This window comes from Anabrus simplex, chromosome 13, assembly GCF_040414725.1.
Source record: "Anabrus simplex isolate iqAnaSimp1 chromosome 13, ASM4041472v1, whole genome shotgun sequence".
NCBI classification, from domain to species: Eukaryota; Metazoa; Arthropoda; class Insecta; order Orthoptera; family Tettigoniidae; genus Anabrus; species Anabrus simplex.
The window spans coordinates 40,258,199-40,277,421 of NC_090277.1; the positions used below are offsets into that span (position 1 = coordinate 40,258,199).

Sequence of the window (19,223 nt, forward strand, 5' to 3'; positions counted from 1 at the left end):
ATTTAGAATAATCCTAATATAGCATCCACTCTGTGCTCTGACTTGGAGATAGATTTCATGGCTGATGATGCCTGCAATGATAGGCAAAACATGTACCATACTCAAACTTAATATAATGACAGTGTTATAGTAAAAAAGACTTAAATAGTATTGAAGAGGTGGTGTCAATAAATTAATTGTTTAACATTTAATAAGTGAACTGCCACAACATAAGCTGCAGTATGATCACACTACATTTTGTACAGTGTGGACAAGGCATAGCACATCTTGCGAGAGAGGTTAGACTGTGACACGATACGCGTGAGTTCACAGAACATGATAAAAGTGGTTTCCACCTACATTCTCATCTTCCCTTTCACAAAGAGAGTGACCATACAATGAGCCAATTCCAGTCCTAATTAACACTCACCAAATCTACCCAGCCACTTTCATCGATTCAAGACTAGCTGAATACACTGCAGGCAGCAAGTACCGGTCAAACAAGGCACAATCCTTCCTTTCACATAGATCCAAGGATCTTCTGTTAGTATCTGAGGTGCAAGGTAGCCTTCGCTACAGAACACAAAGACGGCTGAGAACTCCGAATATGGCCAAGAAAACCATTCCCGTTTTATAGTAATTGATTTTATAACGACTATCAGAACCATGTCTATTAAGGGGAGAAGGAATACAACAAGAGCAGAAATGAAAAGTATTTTCTACTTAAACTGTACCCGTAAATTGTACTTAATTTCTAAGAACGCAGATAAATGTAGCCAATGACTTCACAGACTCCAATGAAACACCACAATTATTTACAATGTCTTCTACATCCTCCGTTGTTCCATTAACAACAGACTGGACACTGAAGTGATATATTATAGGTAATTTAACATCCAAAGTTCATACGAAACATGTGATGAATGAAACCTATTACTATAAAAAGAGACGAAATTTTACCTTTGCAACTCAACGTGTTTTCTCAAATTCTCGCATTCACTAACAGCTTTTTCTGCTTCCATAGCCTGCTTACGAAGACACTCTTTCTGTTCTCTTAAAACAGCCATATTTGATGCATCTTCTATGACTATCCCTTCCAGTTCCGTAATTTCCTCCCTAGAGAAATAAACAAAATTGCCATAATAATAACTGTGCATATAAAACATTTGTGGTAAGTACAAAGGTGAATTATTCTACAAATACTTCAAAATTATTTGACAAAACTAATTAAACGGCTGAGGCAGCCAATCGCCAACTCTCTGAACTTAAAGACTTGGGTTCAATAGTTTTCCTCTTTCAAATCTTCTGTTGCAGATAGTTCTCGTTCCTCCTTTTTGATTGATGATGATGATAATTAAAACAATGACAATCACGGTTTTATAACCCATCAACTACTTTCACAATTTCTGGAGATGCCTAGGTGACAGAATTTTTTCCCAGAGAAGTTCTTACATAAATTGTAGCACAAAGTCACATACCGAAATTATACTTTTCTATTGGTTGATTGTATAAGGTGAGTTTTGGAACAACAAGCGCCATGGATAAGGCAAGTAGTGGAACAACAGCCAATTTTGCTGAAATATTCCTATGGGAAAACGAAAGTTTTGACTCCTACTTTCAAGATGCAAACTATCTCCCTCATGATCCATATCGATCTGATATACAATTGAGAAAAATAAATAAAAGATTCCACCTAATCAATACTATTTATTTGCCTCAGACAAACTAAAAACTGTAGTACATATTTTGTCTAATGACTAGACATCATCAGCTACGCCATGTTTGGGTGCAATAATTCTTGTCAACACACGCATAATATAACTTGAAAAATGTTTAACTTTTTTTTTTCCAAGCAAGAAGTTGACAAGAACTCATCACATTCCCAGAATATCTGAGACTCACGCTATCATAAGGAATACTTAACTTTCAAAATTATGTTGAATACGACATCAAAAATATTTAAGCTCTAAGCCCCCTCCCCCTTTTCCATACATTCCTTTAATTCAAGCTAATTATTTTGAAGGTTATTAAATCTTTTTAGGATTAAAAACTGATGAATGTGAATACTTCTTGTAATTATTGCAACTAAACATGAGATAGCTGATGACGTTTAGTCATTAATCGAAACGTACTACAGTTTTTAGTTTGCCTAATGCAAATAAATAGTATTGATTAGGTGGAATCGTTGATTTATTTCTCTCCATTACTTTTGAGATAGCATTATCACAAATGTAACCAAGGTGATGCTAACTCATTTCCTTTAATTTTAATTGGATGAGTTTTGGAAAGGATTGCCTCATATGATGGGTAGTGTATGTTAAAATGATAAACAGGAAAAATCGCACTAAGGAGGATAACTCAAAATGATGTGGAGGGAGAATTTTGAAAAATTGATAAATATAAATGGAATCTTCAAGGAGGAAGTAATTGAGGAGGATGCAGATGAATCACAAATTGAAATGGGCCTGACATGGGAAGAAGGGGAAGTAGCATTGAGGAAGATGAAAAGAGGGAAGACACCATCTTTGGATAAGGTGAAGATGGTGACAGCAGCTGGAGAGATTGAGAAACAATGTGTCCATCAGGCGATGAAAAAATGTATGGAAGGAGACACCACAGGAATGGAAGAAGAGTATAACTGTACCTGTCTTCAAGAAACAAACTAGGGAGTATAAAAACTATTGGAGTCGCTTTAATGTTTTACTGAGCGAAGCTTTTTGAAAATATTCTGGAGAGACAGATTCAGGCTAAAGTAGGAGGGGGCTGAGAGAAGAAGAGTATGGTTTCAGACCAGGAAGGTCTGCAGTACATCCCATCTTTGCCACATGACAGCTACAAGGATGGAATTCTGAATATCGAAAAGATCTACTGATAGCCGTCTTTTTTTTTCTTTTGTTTAATTGATAAGAATGATAAGCCATTACAGTTAATGCAGATGGAAAATATAGAAATAGTTGACAATAGGACTATAGGGAAGGTGAAGGAGATGTATCAAGGGATTGAGAGTTGTGTGAATGTAGGAGAAGGAATTGGGTAAAAACAGACGAATGGTTTGAAATAAGGAAGGGCTCTCACCATTACTTTTCACTGTCATAATCGGCCTCATCGGAGGAATTAATGAGATGAAATGAATGATGTGATATATGATAGTAGGAAAGAAGAACGTGAAAACTACTGCCCGCACATAAAATACACCTCTCGAAAAGCAACAAGGGTCTACTTGAAGCTCTACGCCTCCATCCAACAAATGAATTACCATAAACTGCATCAAATACCCCCCCCCCCCCCCATTTTCAAAAGGTAGAGTCAAAGGTTCCACCTTTACACTACTAGAAGTTTTCAATAGGTACAGTGAAAGATTCCACCTTTACAACACTAAAAGTTTTCAAAAAGTATTTAGCATTATAAAGATGGAACCTTTGACTGTACCTTTTGAAAAAGTATACCAATGACATTACGGACTTTACAATGAAATTTATTTTATGTAATATGCCCTCACCCTACATGAACACTGCGGAGAGGTTTAGGATTGAATCCAGGCTTTTGGCATGCAATTTAGTGATTATAAATTGTATGCACCACTTCTCCTACCCGGCTGGCCAACATTCTGCTGATGAATTTTTTTTCAAAAACGGGACTCGAACGGGCTAACCATGGTGTCAGACCATATCGACTTGAAGCCTAAAAGATCATGGACACCAGGAAGCCTATGTACACTAGAGGTAAGTGTATTATTGTTATATCCAGCTCTCTGGCTCAATGGTCAGCCTAGTCACCTTCGGTAGAAAGGGTATCAGGTTAGATTCCCGCTTAGGTCTGAAATTTAAACTGTAAATGATAATTTCCGTGGTTCGGGGACTGGGTGTTTGTACTGCCCCCAACATTCCTGCAACTCACACACCACATACAACAGTATCCTCCACTACAATAACAGGTAGTTTCTTGTACACTGTGTGGAAATGTATGGACACAATTTCCACAAGTTATGTTAGACAATTAGCTTGTGCGGAATACTGAATCTCTCCAACCTTTTCAAGCTCATAACTTGAAAGACGCCACATGTAACATAGACCTGTACGCTTCAATTGTGCAACCACAAGATAATGCGTCATAGGCCTAACTGAAGCCAATACACTGCACCCATATGCCGAATTAGTATTAAATAATCAATTATTTTATTCGATATTTGAGCATATGAGACAGCCACTGCGGTAGATATTTCAGCAGGTGGCATGACAAGTCTAACAAAAGTTGGCGGCATAGAGTCAAGCCCTGTCACCAAGCTTAAGGTACGTTCCAGGTTGTAGTGAAAATAATTGCACTCTCAACTACCCTCAAATAAAAATTTAAGCCGACAGCTAAATGCTTGGGTCAGCGCTTTTTCATGGGTACCAGGGCGCTACCGTCATAAAACTACACCCAGTTACTGAACAAAGTCGGCAAAAATAGAGAGAGACCTCATGTTTTGTCCAAGTGAGATGGAGTGATGACAGACCTCCCTCGGACAAAGATGGTTTGTTCCGAACAGATGAAAATCGCATATCCTGAGACGATATCCAGCCAATCAGAGAGTGCAATAATATTCTTTCATTTCTGATGCTCAAAATAATTTAGTTGATCATCGACATTTGACAATATTAACACACATTCTTTGTGCTCCTGAAAGAAGTTGAAATTTCATATTTTCAGTGCAATTTTGGTAATTAAAATAATGTTCTATGACATTATTTGTGAAAGCGCATAGTGGTACGGAATATCCCGCGCTACAAACCAGCAGCAGACATTTTACACCCAAGTACTGTGCATCGCTTGGATGATATAGTACTACCAACACAATTAGATTCGTGATTAAACCTACGATCAACTAGTGAAATGATTGTCAGAAATATTGTGATTCTAGTACAAGTTCTGAAATTCTGCAAGTTACAAGTGGAACACAAACAATTTTTCAAGGGAAAAATATCCCAAGTGCGCATGAATTTCAGCGCGGTACAACCCCAGAGGGCCCCGCCTAAATTCACATGAGGTGTACTGGCCATAAAAGAGGCCCCACAGCCCATCCCAAGACAGTCTCTCAGTCAGTCTCACGCAGTCTCAGTTAGTATGACAGTCTCAGTCAATCAGTCTCTCCAAGTGTGATTGTTGTATCCTGCAGTACACACAACAGAATTATCTGTACTTAGTCAAACTCTCATTATGAGGAGCACAACATTGAGTTATTTCCTATGCTCATTGAAGTCGTCAGAAAAGTAAGTTACGCTTGAACATTGTATTTCCTGAACTATTTCGTCAACGATGGCGATAGAGTATAATTTTCACCTAGCCAACTTATTAAACAGTAGAAGATTACACGAGCATGTAGTGTTATACATGGAGACAGTAGGAACTCCAGAGGGACGATATACTGTTCAACCACAATTTTGCTTATCTGGTTGACAATTATGTGTGTTCGTTCTCTGAACTATATGGTCGACACACATTACAGCATTTTAATCATTCACGCTGCTCTAGGTGAATCACTCAGTTAATGAGGAAAGCATACGAACAGCTTTAAAACACGAGGAAATCTACTTGTTCAACTTGAGCAAGCAGGTAGGTATTGTCTGCAATATCTCCGCCAAGGCGACAAATATTTTCACAACTTGGGGTGTAGGACCGAACGACAACACTACATGGCAGTTCGCAGCAGGGAGGCATTCCGATAGACCTCCGTAATAGGATATGAATAAACATGCCAGCTGACCAGCAGCTGCAGGGAAGATTTCGCTGTTAGTAAAAGGCTATAATTGAGTGTAATATTTTCAGACTGTTATTAGGTCAAGTGTAAAGCCTGTATATACTGTATTTGATTAGTGTAATATTGTATGATCTATTTTTTAAACAAGTGTTAACCTCAAGATATTGTGTAAATCTATTCAATCGTGTGTGAATGCTTCAAGAAACCATGTTTGGATATGTCAATATTATGTTGTATCCTGTAATCATCATGTTCTAAGCCAATCAGCCGGAGGGCGATGAAGGAGCCAAACAACGCAGCACTATGTAAATAATTTCTGACCTACGATGTTTGTTTATTGTAAATATTGTAAATATTAGTATGTAGGACACAAGCTGTCTAAGTCGCAGCTTAATACTTTAAAGTTTAAGAAAGTCTAACCATGTCAGATTACAACACATTTAGTCACCTTGTAGATAATTTTGTTGACATCCACGCACTATCATACTCACTGCTTCATTTACTTGGCAGTATTATTCTACGTTATGTCAGACGTTGATTTATCCAAGTGGTGAGACAAATCTCATGATGGTTTAGTGGCTGATAACATTTATTTATATCATCGCAATTCAGTAGAGTTAGATGTTTGTGACGAATGAAGTATGGTTTAACAGTTAATATTTACTGGTTGTAGTTCTGAATTTTATTGGTTTATTGCGGACTTAACTTATGTGACCGGGTATGACAGTAGCAGTTCACCGAAAACCATTTGTAGTTGCTTGAATTCTTTTCTGTTTATCATTGTGGTTGCTATTGTAGCTACCTTGTGTTTGATAATTTTGATTGTGGGTGGATTGTCATATTTGTGTGTGATCCATTTTAATTATGAAGAATGAGCAAACAAGTAAACTTCCGTAGAGCAATTTAAGAGATATATGATATCAGCTGATGAGTTGACGAATAAGCTATAAAGATATGAGATTAGTGATAATAATACATCAGCATGAAAACTGAAAGAATAATTAATGTATATAAGTCGTTTTTATATAGGGGCCAATGACATTTGATGATAGGCCCCTTAAAACAACAAGCATCATCTTCATCAGTTGTTTTTATACGGCAATTATGAATATAAGTGGGTTTTCTGCGGCAATGATGAGTATAAGTTGTTTGCTTCTACGGGAATAATGGATACAAATATGGACAATGGAAAAATTATAGAGTTGAAATAATAATGCTCACTTTTAGAGGTATGATGGTGTAACCGTAGTTTTTCGTGTGTACACAAATAACTAATAAAAATTATAGTAATATTTAAAAAATAATATTATTGATATAAAAGGTAAATAAAGAAGTAGTAAAATGACGCAGAAGCGGTGAATACACATCAGAATATGGAAAAGTGACGGATAACTTTCAATACTCAAAATTAAATCAAATACAAGGGAACACTTACAGACCTAAAAATGACAACTAAGACAGGATTGTAGAACATGCGGGGGCCCTATGAGATCCATGGGAACGTATGACATTATGTGGGAGAAAAGACTTACAATAATACACCTAACAGACAAATAATTATTGAAAAAATGAACATACAATTATAAATGAACAAATAAATGAACTGCGGATTAACTGATACTTGAGACAGAAAACAAAAGATGTGTAAGGAAAAAAAATTAAGCTCCTCGGTCATGAACAAACTTTGACATGGATATTCACATTAAAGTTATATTTACGGAATGAAAAGAGGCAACCTCGAAAGAATCAAAAATTTAATTATGCTATTCAAGAAAGAGTTTTACAGTTACTTCCAATTACAAGTAGAGTTAGAAAAGAAGGTCTGCCTCCAAAAACAACACGTTGCGGACTAGCATAATAGCTAAATCATACAAATGCTTTATTTTGGAAAATGTGGAAAACTAGAGGAAACCCCGGCACACAAAATGAAATTTTGTATAATTACAGAATTTACATTAAGTGGGAATAGTCTGAAACACTTTCACTTTCACTCACTGGATAATTTTCATTAATAACACCAGTTTAAGGCATTTAGTCACCTACAATTAGTTGTTTGGTCGTGACAATTGATTTGAGGAAATTGTAATAGGGGACATTCAACCCATGAAGGGAAGAAGAACAATGTAAGAATTGGGACTATGAATATTTTGACCCTGACTGGAAAACCTGAAGAACTTATCGATATGATGAAGAGGAAAAATCTATCCATATTGGGAATGAGTGAAACAAAATGGAGAAAGGTAGGTAGCAAGATTCTCAGAGATGGCTACAAATTAGTATGGAGTGGACGTGAGGAAGAGGCCAGAAATGGTGTAGCTTTCCTGATAACAAAAGACATGGACGCCATTACCGAAGTATCCTACAAGAATGATAGGATCATTAAATTATCTATGACCGGGCGAGTTGGCCGTGCGTGTAGAGGCGCGCGGCTGTGAGCTTGCATCCGGGAGATAGTAGGTTCGAATCCCACTATCGGCAGCCCTGAAAATGGTTTTCTGTGGTTTCCCATTTTCACACCAGGCAAATGCTGGGGCTGTACCTTAATTAAGGCCACGGCCGCTTCCTTCCAACTCCTAGGCCTATCCTATCCCATCGTCGCCATAAGACCTATCTGTGTCGGTGCGACGTAAAGCCCCTAGCAAAAAAAAAAAAATTATCTATGCAGTTGGAGTCCACAAATTACATAATAGTGCAGGTATATGCACCACAGGTTGGATGTAGCGCTCAAGAGAAGGAACAATTCTGTCAAGATCTAGAAGATATAATTGATGAAGAAAATGTCATCATCATTGGGGACTTAAATGCACAAGTTGGGACAGACAGACTTGGTTATGAGGAAATTATTGGACCACATGAGTTTGGGAACAGAAATGGAGAAGGCAAACAACTTCTTGATTTGTGCAGAAGAAATGGATTGATCATCAAAAATACCTTCTTCCAAAAACAAGACAGCCACAAGATAACAAGATATAGCTGGGATGGAAAACATAAGTCTCTCATCGACTATATCATCACTAACAAAGGAGGAGGGAAATATGTAACTGATGTCAAAGTTATCCCCAGTGAGAGTATGGACAGTGATCATAGATTATTGATTGCAGACCTAAATCATGTGGCTAACACAACCCCAAAGAAAAGAAAAAGAAAACGTAAAGTGAAGACTTGGAAATTAGAAGAAGCCAAGCTGAAGGAAGAATATAAAATAAGGATACAGAGACACTTACCAAAAGGGGAAATGAATACAGTAGAAGAAGAATGGAAAATTTTTAAGGATACTTTGGTGGGTGAAGCTAAAAACCTCTGTGGAGTAACAGGATCGACCATGAAAGAAAAAGAGACACCTTGATGGAATGACAGGGTCAGATTGGCTATAAAAGAGAGAAATTGGGCAAGAAAGATGCTAGACAAAGAAAAGCAAAGAGATGCACAAGATCCAGGTGGCCAAGAAATAACTAAACTACAGTAACTCTACAGGGCAAAAAAACTTACAGCTAAGAGGATAGTAAGAGAAGAGAAGGAGAAAAAATGGAATGAGTTTGTGGAAAAGTTGGAAGAGGACAGCAGAGGAAACAAGAAACTTCTTTACAGAGTAATTAAAAACAAGCAAAATAACTTAGAAGACATCAAGGTAATAGAGCAGGACAGTGGATCAGTAGTACGAGAGGAAGATGGTATCAGGAGAGAATTCAAGACCTTCTTTGACAAGCTCCTGAATGGAGAGGCATCAAATGTAATTCAAAATAGAGAAGAATCGGGAAAAAGTGAAGAGCCCCATAAAAATATGGAGCCACCAATCACATGGTTGGAGATAGAGAAGAGCCTTAAAAGTATGAAGAAAGGGAAAGCTGCAGGAATAGATGAGTTAAGCGTGGACATGTTAAGAGCAGGAGGAACCCCAGCAATCCAGTGGCTATATAGACTCCTAAATGTTGTATGGCAGAAAAATACCATCCCAGAAGGCTGGAAGAAAGGTATAATTGTACCTATATTCAAGAAAGGCAGCAGACGGAAATGTACCAACTACCGTGGCATCACTCTACTCTCTCATGGACTAAAAATTCTGGAAAAAATCATAGAGAATAGACTGCGAGAAATTGTAGAACCACTTTTAGAAGAGGAACAATATGGCTTTAGGCCTGGAAGATCAACAACAGATCTTATATTTGTTGTCAGGATCTCTCTTTCTTAGCATTAATCCCGACTTGCAGGGTCTGCTGCTTTGCTACATCTCCTCCATTTCTGTCTGTCGTTGACATCTTCTGGTGTTAAGCCAACACTGTGCATGTCTGCCCTGATGTTGTCAGTCCATCTCTTTGCCGGTCTTCCTCGTGGTCTTGTTCCCTCTGGGTTGATGTGGAGCGCTGTTTTGGCAACGGAGTCGTCCTGTTTTCTCATGACGTGGCCGTACCAGCGGAGACGGGCTTCCCTCACTTTGTCTATGATGGGCGCGACACCAAACCTTTGCCGGACGTCCGTGTTCCTTATGTGGTCACATCGGGTCAGCCCCATGGACCATCGAAGCATCTTCATCTCCATGGTTGTCAACATTTGCTCCTGTTGTTTCGTCATGGGGCGACATTCAGTCCCATAGATCGCTGCTGGCCGTACCACACTCTTATAAACTTTTACCTTTAGATATTGAGGCATCTTTTTATCACAGAGGACTCCAGTGACCTGTCTCCACTTGAGCCAAGCTGCATTTACCCTCATCCGAGTATCAGGAGTGGTGTCACAGTTTGAGGTGACGACGGATCCTGATGCTGATGGAAAAACATTGGGAAAAAGAGAAGCCCATACCTGCCAACTTTACAAAACCAAAAATCAGGAGATTTTGATATGAAAATCAGGAGAAATCAGGAGATACATTATTGGTCAAAACTGCTTATTCTACGTCTAGCACAGTACAGCACTATGATATATTTATAACACTTATTGTCTCAAAGCCCGACTGTTGCTATACGAAGCTACAATGCTAAAAATTACACATCTCTATTCCCTCACAGGAAGTATGTGATTGAGATGATCGGTCTTGGATAATATTTCCAAAAAATAGCATGAATGCATGATCCACACATGTGAATCAGTCATGCACTTAGATGCCATTACTTAGCAAATGCATAGATTAATATATTGCATCAAGCTTCCGTGCGATTATGCGAAGCGCAATACTATTTGTATCAAATAACTAACTGATGTACTCGTGCTTTGCTACGGAATTCTCAGAAAGACTGTCCTTACAGTTTTCCCAACTGAAGTGTCAACATAGGTCATTACAATGACGTCAGTACGAATGTTGCGAATAAAAGCAACGCTGTCATATGAAATATTCAAAAAAATGAAAAACAGCACATTTTCTTACTTTTAACAAAAATAACATGGTGTCAATCTAACAGTTCAAAGTTCCAGAGCTACAATGACCAGGACGCAGACAGCCGTGAACACTCCTGTGTAATTATTCCGTTTAAGTGTGCACACTGCTCATTCCAATCACTGCCCCAGAGTAGGGATTGAATAGCTGGAATACTATGATGATCCAGTGTGCTACGTACCAGTAGTATCAGAAATTTTATGAACCAGAGGAATAGCATGCTAAAGAAGAGCGAGATCTAACTTCCCTGTTACTTTCTGCCAATATTCAGGCAGGCTGTTATACTCAATAACAGTACGCAGCAGTAATCCCATCTATCGGAGATAAATGGCAGAAGAATACACAAAGCACATCACATCAAACAATGGCCAATGTAATGTTATTGTTGATCAATTTTATGAGCTTTCTATACTGCAGGCCTTCACATTTAGTTTTCTTCTGACTGTGATATTAGAGCATCTAATATAGAGTGAGTCCTCCTTTCTTTCATGACTCCCTCTTGTGTTATTATTCCAGCGATCGTTCCTTCATGACTTTCTCTTTCTTATAATCATCTTCACAATTTAATTTCATTTTAGTCGGTACACTAAAAGTGAATAAGACATAAATAATCGGAAATTGTATTCTCTATTACTTAGTTACGCAGTAACTTTCGATAGACTAAGATAGGTAATCAAAAATTAAATTTCTGGCACCTTCCCCTAAACTACAATTTCGAAAAGGGTGAATAAAATTATGTATAGCATAGACTGTAGTTCCTTATTCCCCGACATAACATACCGATTTTCAATAAATTCTGTTCTCCCATTTTCTCGTACCTCGGCGCTTATATGGGCTTAGCAACAAAAATCCAAATTCATGAATATCACTTATCATAGCCAGTACGATAAAAATGTGTAAGACAAACGATACGAAATTTAATAATATATAACTTTAGTTATATAGTATTTATCAACAGGGCCAATAAAAAAATATAAATATTTGAGAATTACATCTTAGGCCTTCCCCTAAACTACCATTTCACTCGGCGTGAATAAAATTATTTATGGCCTAGATTGTAGCAACCTATTCCCGGACTTTATATACCGATTTTCATTAAATTCTCTTTGGCCGTTTTCTTGTGATGGGCGTACATATGTACATACAGATATATATGCATACAGATAGAAATTACAGAAAATTAAAACTTGCATTTCGCCTTGTTACTGCGGTCACGGCCGGTACGGAGATATTATTTTTTAATTCTGAGCAATGTGCAGACAAAACTCTCTATTTATATTGAGATAAAATTAGTCAGAATTTTCTCCAAATGGCTCCTAAAATCTCTAGAAAAGTCACTAGTCGTTATCATTGAAATCCTGTCACTAAATTACTAAAAGACTCCGTATATAACGACTAGTCTCTAGAATCGTCTAGACTGATGTGAACGAACACGAAAATAGCACGCGAGAACGAGAGATTGACAATCGATATACGCGTCGAAAAACATCGCACATTCGCGCACATTTCGCGCATTAATAAACGTCGATATTTCGTTTGAAAGCGGCCAATGAGCGAAAGACTTCCGGCCACTGGCGTAAAAAAAGCTGAAACAGCGGGATTTGAAAACAAATGTCTGATGTTCACCAAAAAATAAGCTAAAATCGGGAGAAATAATAGAATAATCGGGAGGCGGGAAAAACTGTCGAAAATCGGGAGTCTCCCGCCTAAATCGGGAAAGTTGGCACGTATGGAAGCCTCTATATCTACTGTTCCTCGACATCGAAAAGGCCTATGACAGCATACCAAGGGAGCTTATTTGGGAGTGCCTGAGAAAGCTCGAAGTTCGAGACAGTCTAATTTCAAAAGTTAAGGTGCTTTATGAGAAAACCAGAAGCTGTGTACAAGTCGGTTCTGGACTGTCAGACTGGTTTGAGACAAAAAGGAGAGTACAACAAGGTAGTGCTTTGTCGCCCCTCTTATTTATCATTGTAATGGATACCATATTAAAGGCGCTAAAAGAAAAGGGGCAACAAGACTTGAAAGCATTTGCATTTGCAGATGATGTGGTAATTTGGGGTAACTCAGAGAAAGATGTAGAAGAGAGACTGCAGAGGTGGAGTCAGGAGTTTGAGAAGTATGGATTAAACATCAACAAGGCTAAAACGGTGGTGTTGAAGGTACAGAAGGGTGACAATCAGCCAGAAATTATGCTAAATGGCACTAAGCTGGACAGTGTCACAGAATTTAAGTACTTGGGTAGTATAATGTCCAAGGATAACTTAGCTAAATATGAAGTAAATAGTCGAATCAGCAAAGCAATGCATTTTTACCTCCAAGTAAGACAGCTACTATGGGATAAACAAGTACCACTCAAAACCAAGATGACACTGTATAAATCATACTACACCCCTATCCTCACATACAGCCTGGAAACTGCTACATTAACAAGAAAGGACAACTCGAAACTCCAAGCTGCAGAAATGAAGTTCCTACGCACAATGATCCAGAAAACCAGGAGGGATAAAATCAGGAATGAAAAAGTCAGAGAAGACGTAGGACTAGAAGACTCCTTACTCCAGAAGATCCAAAGGGCAAGACTGAAGTGGTTTGGTCATGTGAAAATAATGAGTGCCAACAGGTCTGCAAGAAAGGAGTATGAAAGAGAAATTTTGGGAAAGAGACCAGTGGGCAGACCTAGAGAAAAATGGACAGACTTAGTGAAGAAGGATGTAGAGGAGAGAGGTCAGGATTGGGAGCGGATTGTGAACGAAGAATGGTTCATGGACAGAACAAAATGGAAGGGGCTCGTATACCACACCTGGGAAACTGGAGTTGGTCAACGATGATGATGATGATGACAAGAATGCATTTCAATAACATAAGGCAATAACATAGCGCTTACCTTGGCCAGCTGAAGACCCACTGCGGGACGGACGCAAAACGCGTCCGCCCGCTGTAGTGATCCAAATTCAAAGAGGCAGACAAATTAACTTGCACACGTGAGGAGCCACAAACAGGAAATCAAGTGATTACAAATAACCAATAGCAACACTCCAGTTTGGCACATTCACCAATTAAAAATTCTAATATACTGGCCAATAAAAACACTTATATTTTGGCCAATGACAATGATCTTCTAGAATAATCCTTTCTGCTGAATTTGCATATTAGCGGATATTAAAAAACGCCAGGAAAGGGCCACTTACACTTGGCACACCCTGCCTCACGAGTCATGTATAAAAATCCACATCCCTTTATATCATTTACAGAGTAAATCAATTTAAAACAGTAAATGTAAATATCCAGATCTCTTTGAAGATAAATCTTCTTCATAGTTCATTTCTTCATAGGCCTAAATATGTAATAATTTTTAAATAAGAAAGCTTCATACAATAATTTGCTTTGCATAAACACTTCAGGTCTTAAAATGTTTTTGTTTACCCAACATGATGACAAGACAAAATTAAATGATAACAAGACAAAATTTATATCACAAGGACTTCTGTTGCTTCACTGATTTCTGTTCACTGCTGTTCAACAACAGCCACAGATGGATCTAACTGATAACCAGTAATCCATACAACAGAATTATCTAACATGTGTTCAGATATGAACTTACTAAATACGCTGACTTGTGCAGCGGAGCTTTGATTGCTAGTTAAATTCACAGAAAAGATTTCAAATGATACCTAAAATATATGTTCGTCCTAGAACTACTATAGTGCAGTTTTTTTTTTTTTTTTTCATTTTTGTTGTTTATTTGATTCTTGATTGACAGTATTTTGTATGCAAGCGATGAATTATATCTATTATTAACACTGCCAGGCTTCATTTAATCATGAGAGGTTACTTAAACCAGTTACAACCATGAATTACATCGATCTGGGTCATGGACACCGTTGATTTTTACCGAGAATATTCCATGGACAATAAAAATCAATGCGGTGTAGGACAGCGAATGGACTATGCATCTTATTTAATGGAGAATACTGAAGTTCACATGTGTGTAATGTATATAAGTAAGTTAGTTAGGATTTTTCGTGTGTTTATTTCAAATCCATATCCCTTGTTTATTATAACTAGTGTAGGTGATGAATAACTGTGGTGAATTGCACAAATAAATTTTCTTACTATAATTGTACCGATGATTTTCCGTGGTGATGGTAATATAAAATAAGGGACGAGAGCTTGCGTCAAACCCAGTTAACCAACGTCGTAGTGTCACATTTAGTATCACAGTCTGCAGCAAACATAATCGTAATACCAATGAACAGCATGTTTGTAATTTGAATATTTGTTGTATAAAGAACTGGACCAGGTTAATATTGATTGTATGAACTTGGACAGCTAATCTTTATGATAATTTGTGTTGGTAATGAAAGAGGTCTACATCTGATAAAGTTGGGTCCATGTGAGACCAGTAACAAGTGATATTGATACTATTGTTAATAAGGAGATGTAAAACGTCTGTTCAGTGGGGTAGTTATTTAAATATATGGAGGTAATAAACCTCAATATAATAATGCTTCAACACAGTGATTTTAAATCTTGTTGGTGTAATTGGTGAGTTTATCTTTCACTCACTGGATAATTTTCATTAATAACACCAGTTTAAGGCATTTAGTCACCTACAATTAGTTGTATGGTCGTGACAATTGATTTGAGGAAATTGTAATAGGGGACATTCAACCCATGAAGGGATAATATTTTCAGAGTTGTCTTTATTATTATTGATGAGTTAAGTTTTCTGTGATAGGTGACAATTTTAAATTAATTTATCTCATTTCTAATGACAAGCCTGGCTTTATCTGAGTGATTAGCCACACAAATTCATTGACACCCAGTTATGATAAGGGTCAGTAAACAAATATTAACATCACTTTGATGATTTTAATTTTATAAAGTGACGTGTACCTCACGAATTAATTTGTTAACGTTGATTGAACACCAGTTGTTATCTGGAAATATAATCTTGATATTATTCAGTTATTTTGAATTCTGTTTTATTGGGTTTAACTTACTACACATGACTTACATCATTAAGTTAATATTTTCATCATTATTGAAGTTGTCTTATTCAATTATTTTTCTCAGTTTCTTTATTTTTTTAAACATAATTTTATACCAGAGTCTGGGCCAGTTTGTCATCGTTTCTGTAGATTAGAATAGCCTAGTTGTCATGTCTTCCTATTGTCTTATGCACCAACGACAATCTCGAGAACGCCACCAAGCCCTGAACTAGACAATCACCTGCAGTGAGTATATTTATTTTAGGGTGCAGCTGTAGCAAAACCCAGCAAGCTAGACTCATCGCAGGTATCAAAATGTGAAGGGTACAATACGGTGTTAGTGTGAAAACAAAGATAGATTAAAAATGCATACTGTACAAAAAAAAAAAAAAAAAGTGCAAAAAACACAAGGGCAGAATGGCCATACAACAGCGCATTAAACTCGTTTGTTGACTTCAACATCTAAAACATTATTAGGCCTAAAAATCACTAGATGTTGAAATCAGGCCAAACAGGAAAGCGAGATGTGTGTGTAGCGGCAGCCGGTTCTACCTGACACTGAGTAAGAAAACCGTTTTATAGACAGCAGAAGATTTTCCTGATGTATCGTCGCATTGTAGATATGCGTGGAACAGGTATTTTTGGCAAATTTTCAATGGGTTCTCTTTGATATTATGATGCCAATTGTCAGCTAATAGCTATTAAACGCACGGAAATAAAGAATCATTGTGCAGCCTCAAAAAATACGGCATAACTAAAGCCAATGTGCTGCATTGGTGTGAAGACAATTGTGTTGTCTGCGTACTGTACAAGAAAGGCATTCATATCATTCTACAAAGCAATTTTAAAGCCTGATTTCATGTTTTTTAAGAAAAAAGTGGGGATCATCTTGGATTCGGAGAAATACGGTATAATTATTACTGCCATCATTATTATAAATGCACGTGGTGGTTTTCACCAACTGAAACCCAATTAAAATTATTTTATTTCATTTTAGTCCTCACCTGTGAACTTTAATTCCCTTCCTATTTTTGTCCCATGCTTCGTGCCACATTGATTGGTTTCTATAGTTAACTTAACCAATATTTTAGAGATTCTCATGCATCCACACCAAAACATTTAACATTTCTTCCATATTGCTAAAAGAAACTGCTTCCATCCAAACCACATCACGTCACCAGGTATGTTCTAGAATGTGAGGAACACTGTCACATAATTCTATGTCACAATGATGTAGGCCGATGTGAACTGCCATTATATTATATTATAGCTGCAGTATGATCACACTGCATTTTGTACAGTGTGGAAAAGGCAAAGCACATCTTGCCAGACAGGTTAGACTGTGACACAATATGTGTGAGCTCACGGAATGTGATAATAATGGTTTCCACCTTTATTCTCGTCTTCCCTTTCACAAAGAGAGTGTCCATACAATGAGCCAATTCTAGTCTTAATTCTGACTCACCAAATCTACCCGGCCGCTTTCATAGATTCACAATTAGCTGAAAAAACTGATGACAGCCAAGTACCTGTCAAACAAGGTGCTAGGCTTCCTTACATATAGATCCAAGGATCTTCTGTTAGTATCTGAGGTGCAAGGTAGCCTTCGACACAGAACACAAAGACGGCTAAGAACTCTGAATATGGCCAAGAAAGCTATTCCCGTTTTACAGTAATTGTTGTTATCAAGACTATCAGAACCACATCAATTAAGCGGAAAAGGAATACAACAAAAGCAGAATTGAAAAGAATTTTCTGCTTATATTGTACATTGTAATGGAAGTGAGATGCGTCGTTGCTGCCCATCTAGCAACAATAATATAAGAACTCGGCAAGTTTGAGTTCTCTAGCCTCTCTCACTTCAACTCCAAGCACGTAACCTACAAGAGGTGCCCCTGTTAAGCCGAGCAACCCAGTGAAAGGTTGGGTATCCAACCCCAGCGGGAAACTGGGTCGGCGAGCCGATCAGTGCGGGAGGATCACCAATCCGTCATTGAAGCAGGCGTGGTGATTATGCTTCATACCCTTTAAGTCAATCATGATGAGTGGCATTAACGTTAAATCTTCCGGAGGTAAATTAGCCCCACAGTCGGATCTCCGGGTGGGTGCAACTTTGATGTCCGAAGCATTAAGAAATGTTGGAAAGAATTCACAGATATTCCAGATCTGTACATACAACTGTCGTTCTCTATTAGGCAATGACAGACTAGAAGAGATTGAGAAAGAACTTACAAAAATCAACTGGAGTATTGTTGGTTTAAGCGAAGTGCGCCGTAAAGGGGAAGACTGTTTCCGTTTGAAATCTGGCAACTTGTTCTATTTTTGTGGTGATCCGGAAGGGAAATTCAATGGAGTTGGCTTTTTAATTAACAAGAACATTGCTGATAGAGTATCAATTTTAGAAGGATCTTCCAGCAGAGTAGCTCGAATGGTCCTTAAGTTGTCGAATAAATACAAATTGCAGATCGTTCAGGTGTATGCTCCCACTTCAAGCCATCCAGACGAAGAAATTGAGTCCTTTTATGAAAGCCTTGATAACACCTGCAAAAAGGGAAGTGATTGCCACTTCCAGATGGTTATTGGAGACTTTAATGCAAAAGTCGGTACCAAGAAACAAGGTGACACTGTGGTGGGTAAATATGGAATTGATGACCGAAATGATAGAGGTGAGAGATTAGTCCAGTTTGCTGAATACACCAATATGTCCATCATGAATACATTCTTTAAGAAACATCCTGAACGAAAATGGACGTGGAGGAGCCCTAACTTCAGTGTAAAAAATGAGATTGACTTTATTCTGTCGAATAGACCGCATATTGTAAAAGACGTATCAGTGTTAAACCGATTCAGCACTGGGAGTGATCACCGTCTTGTGAGAGCAAGAGTTGAACTTAATGTAAGATATGAAAGGAACAAACTCATAAGAAGGAAGAGCAACAGAATCAATCTCAAAAACCTAGAAAACAATTCGGAATCATTCCGGGCAGCTCTTCAAAGTAAGTACCATGTAACTAAGGCTGAAGATCTAGCAGAAATGATTGTTTCGTGTGCTCAAGAAATCGGGGGCATATGTAAGAAAAGTGACCAACCAAAGAAATTCAGTGACAAAACTAAAACCCTGCTAAAGCGAAGGAGAGAAAAGAAAATT

The 19,223-nt window shown here is 37.8% G+C and overlaps 1 protein-coding gene across 1 annotated transcript in view; it reads right to left on the reverse strand.

The window, feature by feature from the left end:
- LOC136884799 (E3 ubiquitin-protein ligase TRAIP) overlaps nucleotides 1-19,223 on the reverse strand; it is a 164,142-nt gene that overhangs the window by 89,239 nt on the left and 55,680 nt on the right. The window contains exon 4 of the mRNA XM_068229982.1: nucleotides 940-1,095. Coding sequence (XP_068086083.1) covers nucleotides 940-1,095 — 156 coding nt within the window. The remainder of the gene's footprint in view (nucleotides 1-939; nucleotides 1,096-19,223) is intronic.